Source organism: Triticum aestivum, chromosome 2D, assembly GCF_018294505.1.
Source record: "Triticum aestivum cultivar Chinese Spring chromosome 2D, IWGSC CS RefSeq v2.1, whole genome shotgun sequence".
Taxonomy (NCBI): Eukaryota; Viridiplantae; Streptophyta; class Magnoliopsida; order Poales; family Poaceae; genus Triticum; species Triticum aestivum.
Window position 1 is genome coordinate 541,373,042 of NC_057799.1, and position 8,216 is coordinate 541,381,257.

General features: G+C 45.5%; 1 protein-coding gene across 1 annotated transcript; it reads left to right on the forward strand.

Moving 5' to 3' along the window:
- Positions 1-3,785: 3,785 nt before the first annotated feature.
- Positions 3,786-7,386, forward strand: LOC123054354 (probable protein phosphatase 2C 44). Its single transcript, XM_044478118.1, has 5 exons — positions 3,786-4,303; positions 5,631-5,882; positions 6,015-6,297; positions 6,405-6,559; positions 6,910-7,386. The coding sequence occupies exons 1-5, from the start codon at positions 4,175-4,177 to the stop codon at positions 7,048-7,050; spliced, it is 960 nt and encodes a 319-aa protein (XP_044334053.1). The 5' UTR covers positions 3,786-4,174; the 3' UTR covers positions 7,051-7,386.
- Positions 7,387-8,216: the final 830 nt, after the last annotated feature.

An 8,216-nucleotide genomic window follows, 5' to 3' on the forward strand; every position in this document is an offset into this window, starting at 1 on the left:
GAGAGGTGTCTCGGTCATGTCTACATTGTTCTCGAACCCAAAGGATCCGCACGCTTAAAGTTACGATGACAGTTATATTATGAGTTTATGTGATTTGATGTACCGAAGGTTGTTCGGAGTCCCGGATGTGATCACGGACATGACGAGGAGTCTCGAAATAGTCGAGACGTAAAGATTGATATATTGGACGACTATATTCGGACACCGGAAGTGTTCCGGAGAAGTTTCGGATTAAACCGGAGTGCCGGAGGGTTACCGGAACCCCCCGGGGAAGTATTGGGCCTTAGTGGGCCTTGAGGGGAGAAAGAGGGCAGCAGCCATGAGGTGGCGCGCCCCCTCCCAGAGGAGTCCTAGTTGGACTAGGAGAGGGGGGCGCAGCCCCCTTTCCCTCTGCCTCTCCCTCTCTTTCCTTCCCCCCTTCTTTTCCTAGTAGGACTAGGAAAGGGGAGTCCTACCCCTACTAGGAGGAGGACTCCCCCCCTCTCCTTGGCGCGCCCCATAGGCAGCCGGCCTCCCCTTGCTCCTTTATATACGGGGGCAGGGGGGCACCTAAGAACACACTTGATATACGATATTTTAGCCGTGTGCGGTGCCCCCCTCCACCAGATTACACCTCGATAATACTGTCGCGAAGCTTAGGCGAAGCCCTGCGTCGGTGGAACATCATCATCGTCACCACGCCGTCGTGCTGACGAAACTCTCCCTCAACACTCGGCTGGATCGGAGTTCGAGGGAAGTCATCGAGCTGAACGTGTGTAGAACTTCGGAGGTGCCGTACGTTCGGTACTTGATCGGTCGGATCGTGAAGACGTTCGACTACATCAACCGCGTTGTGATAACGCTTCCGCTGTCGGTCTACGAGGGTACGTGGACAACACTCTCCCCTCTCGTTGCTATGCATCACCATGATCTTGCGTGTGCGTAGGAAATTTTTGAAATTACTACGTTTCCCAACAATATCAAGAAGATCAGAGAGATATGGGGTGATAAGTGATGCTTTGTTAAAGCTCCCATGTTGTAGTAATTTGATGTTAGTCAATATGTCAGATTGTTGTTGTAATGATGTAATGAATTTTTAGTGGACTATGGGTTAATGTTGTCTGAAATGCATGACAATTTATGATGTTGTAATGATGCACTGATGATGTCTTGAATCTTTATTCAAATATCAGTTAATTTTAGTGAACTTCTAGTTATCGTTGCCTGAAATATGAGCATTTGGTACTATTGCTTATGTTTTCTCTTATTTTCTCTCAACGATCAAATGAGCTGCATTATTTTTTGTATTTTTTCAACAATATATGAGCACCATATGGGATGCCCCATTTGGTCTAGGGTTAACCTCAAGTTTTGTTGATTCGTCGACGACGAACCTTTTAGGCTAGGTGATACTTGCATTTTGCATCACAATTTTGTAGTATAAGTATTATACTTTTACACCTTTTGAACCATATTTGCATCAATTTAATTGTGCTTTACTTTGAAATGCAATTAATTGAAGAATTAAATCATGTAGATGTTGTCAGGTTGGATATGGACCCTTCATGAAGAAAGTGCACTCCAGAGTCACCCCAAAAATAAAATAAAATAAAATAAGTTCTCAAAGATTTTGACAAGAAAAAGGCAGGAGCCATAATGAGGCACCCAGGTGGGCCCTGGGGCCTAGGCGCCTCCCCCTTAGGGTGCCTACGAGGGCGCGTAGGGCCCCTGGTGACCTCCTAAGCCTTTTCAGGTTCATCCCAAGGAGTTTCGTCCATATCCATATTTAGCGATAGGTCCCCACCACTGGTACCTAGTACACCAGTGGCGCCCGACCTAGGAGCGCCCATCACTAGTGCATTTAGCCCATGGCTATTTTTCTAAGAATTTACCAGTGGAGGTTGAAATTTTGGGCTCGCCACTGATGTGTACACATCAATGGTGGTCATAATTTCCTACGCGCCACTGGTATCTTCCCAAAATACCAGTTGCAGGGTCATGAGCCTGCCAGCTACTAATGTGACCCCACTATAAGCATTATCCTAGTAGTGCAACAATAATTCGCAGGGGAAGAGTAGCAACACATCTAGAGGTTGGTGAGGATGAAGTACTCGATGAAGCGAAAGCCGAAGGGAGAAACAATGTAGATGTAGACCTGCTACACCTAGGGAAGAAACGGAAACGTCGAAGAGAACATTCACAATACCTTCTTTATTGCCTCTTTTGGCCTCCTCCATTACCTCTTTTGTCATTCATTCGAAGATCAACTCTAAGTTTTCTTTACGCGCCTTCGTTCATGCCTTGGGGGTTGCATATAGCCCTCCAATTCCTCCATCACCAAGACAATTCTATGGAAATCATACACAAACACATAGTCTCCAGATTGAAATTCCACCAAAAAATCCATTTTTGGCTAAAAATGGAATCATGAATACATAAACCCATAGTCCAAAATGTTCTAACATTGAAAAATGATTAACCATGGCTTTAGTAAGCAAGAACATTGTTCTCAACCTAAATCATAGTAAGACCCCGATGTTTGTTCTTCACCCCCAAAACCTATGTAATAAAGAGAGCCGTAAAACTTACCGACCCAGGTGAAAACACATAAGTGTGTCAAATAACAGTTTCTAAGGGAATGTCAAACATTAAATTTGACGTCATGCGTATTTCAATTTAACCAAGGTGGATTCTTAAGTGGGAGACGACGCTTATGCCAATAAAAGACTAAGTGATGGCTCCAAATGCTAGTCGTAGCTATATAAGTGTACACATGTCATGTTGTACACCATATCCAATATTTCTTAAAAAAGTGTTAAGTCCATTTTACCCATCTTTTAGCATTTTATATGGATTTAATGGGTTTTAATCCATTTTACTAAATTTTAATAAAACTTTGTATCATATTTACCCTTTTTATCCATGTGCATGTTATAGGCACACGTGGCGTGCCATGTCGACTATGTGTTCTTCAACCACTCGTTTCTCCACCTATTCGACCGCATGCCCGACTCGTCCTCTGGTATGTCTAGTTGGTTAATTTGCACCATCCAACCCAAGTAGAAGTGCACACTCCACTCAGTCGCACTTGATTACCTTTCATCCGGTTTCGAATGTAGATAGTCCATGCCTTTTTCTCCATAGGTGACCAAGGGTATCAAACCCACAGGAAGGATCCTAATTTAAAGGTGATTCTTGCAAGCCTTTGTCGTCGTAAAGAGTTCCATTTTCCCGGACCAAAGTTGCACAGTTTTCCGAGAGAAAACAATGATAGAAAAATAGGCCAGGGCTAAGGTCTTAACTTGCAACCATATACTTGCACTTGTGATTTCATCTAAATATCCAACATGGTCCTATCAACACTGTTACTATGTGTTGTCAGCGTGTTGTGGGAGATGCGTCCTAAGGGTATATCCAACAGCGCAAAGCAAATCAGACGCACTATCCATCCACCAACACGTCCACAGACACGGATACATGAGCTGGCCATCCAACCATGTCCCTCAAGGTTTTGAAAAAACAAAGGGAACATATGTGCCTATGAGGGGGAGTGATCGGTGGCGCACGGCTCGGCACCTCCGGCAATCATCTCTTTGACGTCCGTATGCCGCCCGTCCCAAAGAAGGAAAGAAAATGGTAGGAAGGAGATGAGGTCCGCCTCGACCATGTACCGCAGGAGAGGCAACCGGTGCCGGTCCGGGGCGCAATGAACCAAAGAATGTCAAGAAACCGGCCGTGGAAGAAAAACCAGTCCACATGGCGTGCCTATATATATACCTCGCCGGCCGTGCATTGCCATTGCCGGTCGATCCGCCGATTTCCGCCCTCCTCCTCCTCCTCATCCTCTTGTAGTGGCACCCACCACAAATGCTACAATCATCGAACCGAGCAGCAACCAACGACTCCGCTCCCGCAGAACTTTTCCCGGTCTTCGCCTTCCCACCACAAGTGTCGTCCGGCCACGGAATCGTCCCGCGAGACGTCACACACACATCGCCACCAGCCCAGCGGAGTCCACAATAAAACCCAAAAGATCTCTCCATCCTTCTCTCCCACTCCCACCCCCACCCGTGTGCCGCTCCCTCGTCTCGTCTTCTCGACCAAGTTTCTCCCTTTCTCCTCTCTCTTTCTCTCCGCGTTGTGGCTGTGGCCTGCGGGGCGCGGGCAGGCGGCGGTTGCTCGTTCTGCTTGGCGTATGGTCGGCCGGATGGAGCGGCAGACGGTGTCGACGTCCTCCGCGTCCTGCTCCCCCTCCGGCGCCTCGTCCTCATCCTCCTCCTCCTGCGGCGGACGGAAGCGGCCCGACATACTCAACATGATCCGGGTAATCATCCAACCCCGCCCTGCCGGGGCTTAATCGCTTCCTCTTCTCTCGGCGATTACTGCAAAAGTTTCTCCTTGAACGCCCATAGTTATATATACATACTGCTACTGTTTTGATGTTTTGGGGGTGTTTGATTGATTGAATACAGAGGAGAGGTTTGGTTGGGTTGGTTGCGTTGATCTGCGCGTGAACTCACAAAAATTCCTCCGATTTCGCTACCGAAAATCAACCGTTAGCTACTACTCGTACGTACAATCGGCGCAGAGGAGATTTCGAGCGATTTACAACCACATGATTTGCTTTTCTGTTTGGTTATTTTTTTACTACTACTTGTTGGCGGCGGTTAAATTAAATTTGGTAAAAGGGGGGCAAGATAGAGTTGCAACCGGTGCAAGCATGGAGGAGTCACAGGATTTGAAAGCTTTGGTTTCTCAAAAAGAACAAAGGAAAAGAAAAACAATTTGAAAGGCTTAGTTGGGTTGGCAAGTTCCAAGCCAAGTTGGACTTTGGGAGCATCGCTCCCACTTTTTGACCTGGTGCGGGTGCGGGTGCGGCACGCACGCAAGTCATGCCAGCCGTAAGCAACCTGTCCACCTTTTGGACCCTTCCTTTCCTTGCACCGCGTCTACTCCCAGTCTAGTCTAGTCTAGCCACTACTACTCCACTAGCCTTAAGCAAAACCTGCAAGGAATCACGCACTGCCACCTTCGATTTGGTTATATAATACTAGGACCTATGAAGGCTCGTGCTCTATGTTTGTTTCAAAATTGCTGGCTTATTGTGTCGATTTGTAAAAAAAAAAAAATCGACAGAGGAAGGTGTAAGTTTTCAACTCTTAAAATGGTCAGCTTGTTCTCGCAAAGAAAAGGGGGTCAGTTTTGTATCCATATTACTCGTCGCTCAAACGAATCTATCTAGCACTGAAATACATGTAGATTTCAGCGACAAGTAATATGGATCGGACGGAGCCTGGCTGATGAGCATGGAGCTCTGTTGCTTGTGAATCTATTTCGAAAAAAGTAAAATCAGATAGGGGCGAGCGGGACTGTTCTCATTTCTTCCAAGGTTTGGGATCTGTGACATTTTTCTTGCTGTTCCTGCACTGAAACATATTGTTTCTTGACGTTATTTTGGAAACGGAAAACGGTGTCGAGTCTCGGCCTGATATGCTGCCGGTGCAGATTATATACTCTTTTATGGCCTTTCTGCTATTTCGGCATGCTCTTTTATGTTATTACCATTTTCCTTTCCTGGGTCCTGTTTTCACAGTCTGAATATTAATATACTGCTGACATTACGTTTGCTCTCTCTGATCTTTGTGTGACAGAGTGCAGCATGTCTTAATTCATCATCTACTGATACTGGCAAGGGGCGGAGTAAGCAATCAAGCACCAAGGTGACGCATGGATTCCACTTGGTTGAAGGGAAATCTGGCCATGACATGGAGGACTACCATGTAGCAGAGTACAAGTGTGATAAGAATCATGAGCTTGGCCTCTTCGCCATATTCGACGGCCATCTGGGTGATCGTGTGCCCAGTTACTTGAGAGCTAACCTTTTCTCCAACATACTCAAAGAGGTATTTTGCTCTTAATTCTGGCTTTCTATTCAGTTCCTGCAATATCAGAAGTGTTGATTTCATATCAACATTTGATCCTTCTTATTTTGCATTATGAATCCGCTGACGGTTTCCCTTTCGGTATTGGGGCAGCCTCTCTTCTGGACCGACCCTCAAGAAGCGATTAAAAATGCATATGGCTCTACAAACAAATATATTCTGGAAAATGCCAAGCAACTTGGACCAGGCGGCTCAACAGCAGTTACTGCTATTGTGGTTGATGGCAAGGATATGTGGATAGCAAACGTAGGTGACTCGAGGGCCGTTTTATGTGAACGGGGTGCTGCTAATCAGATCACCGTGGACCATGAACCCCATATATCTAATGAAAGGCAGAGGATTGAACAGCAGGGCGGCTTTGTCACAACATTTCCTGGTATGATTTCTATTGTGTAACTGTCTCATCATTGTTCTGTTTTTCTTTTCTATGTCTCATTATTGTTCCTAGTCAAACAAGGTATAATTGTATTGACTTGCTGACAGGCGATGTCCCTCGCGTAAATGGCCAACTCGCTGTCGCAAGGGCGTTCGGTGACCATAGCCTCAAGACGCACTTGAGTTCAGAACCTGACATTAGGCATGTACCTATAAACTCAAGTATAGAGTTCGTCATACTTGCCAGCGATGGATTATGGAAGGTTTGTACTATAACTGCTTATCTACATTTTCTTGCATTATCTAATTCGTTCTCATGCTTCGGATCGTTAGTTTCTATGATCATTGAGAAAGATATTTGGGCATCCACATCATGACTGTTACGCCTCTTTTCATTTTGCTTCTTCAGTCATTGTATTCTTTCTTTTCACCCTGCGCTCTGAAAAGAAAAATCATCATTTGGTTGGAGTTCTACACCTTCTAGTTTCTTGCTTATCTTCTATCTTATAATAAGTGCATGATCTGCTTCCAGGGTGATTCATCTGTATTTAGCAGCTCTGTTATGTTCACAAACCAGTTCCTAAACCTGCACCTCTTTCCTGAATTAATCCAGGTGATGAAGAACCAGGAAGCCGTGGACCTCGTGAAGTCGACAAAGGACCCCCAGGCAGCAGCAAAGCGGCTGACGACCGAGGCGCTCGCGAGGAAGAGCAAGGATGACATCTCCTGCATTGTCATCCGCTTCCGCTGCTGAATCGATCCCATTCTCCGATCATTTCAATTTCTCGATCCATGACTGATGTGGCGTCGTGACCTGATTCTCGCTGCTCCAGATTGAAATTATGTAGTTGCTGTTATTGTTTGTACCTATAGTAGCTGTGAACATGCTTGAGATTAGAACATTGCATGGGAAGACGGTGGAGAGTCTGAGGCTTGGGGCTAGTAGTGAGTAGTGGCTAGTGTGTGCAGGGTGTGTCATTCATCTGTGCATATGTTACACCGCCATAAGTTCCCCGCCAATCTGTGGAACATCTCGTTTGTGTACTTGGTTGATTGTGATGGTAAATTGGTAATGGACCAATCATGTTAAGGTTGCGCTTTGAACTACTTTAAAAAGATTGTCTAAAAAAGAAGGCTGTGTGCAGCCTATTTCCTTGTTTTCTTAGAACGTAGTGCAAGTGTCATGCACCGCAACCTAAGTAATTTTTTTTTTTGAACTTCACGGCTACTAAGTAAAAAGATGTTCTACAGTGCAAAATAGTGTTGAAAGTGCTACCTTCACTGAAAAAAGGACGAAAGGGAAAAACCTTATGACCACCTAAAATTGTAGGAAAAATTTGAGAAGATCCGAAAACTAAGGAAAACACCTAACATTATAGGATTTTTTTCAAGATCCAAAAACTAAGGAAAGAACCATTGGGTGGGTGCTAACTAAGGGCAGGGAATGTAAACCTCCCCCAAAAAATTCTACACAGTGACCCTCCTAGTCTCTTGGCTGGGCAATGGTACACTTACGTACACCTTCTACGTAATTACTGTTATGTGCTGATGTGGCCCGAATCAATTGGGCCAAGATTAGCAGCTGCCCCCTCCCCCCCGGGTTGAATTCAGGGGGCGTGGAGATGATGTAGGAAGGTTACGTAAGTTTATTACGTAGATTTACCTAGGTGTGGCATTATTGCTCTTGGCTCCTTGATGTGGAGGTCGAATAAGTAGGAGCCGGTGTGCGCAACAAGCTCTAGGATGAACTGAGGTTGTAAGGCATCCAAGGTGGGGATAACACATGTGTCACGGTCTAGTGAGCTCCAAGAGACAGTTAGGGTTCTCCACAAGAAGTATCAAGCCAATGAGCTCTATTTCATCTGTTCTTAATGGAATCTATGGCTAGGAGACTTGGTGAAATAATGTTGTGAGTCATCT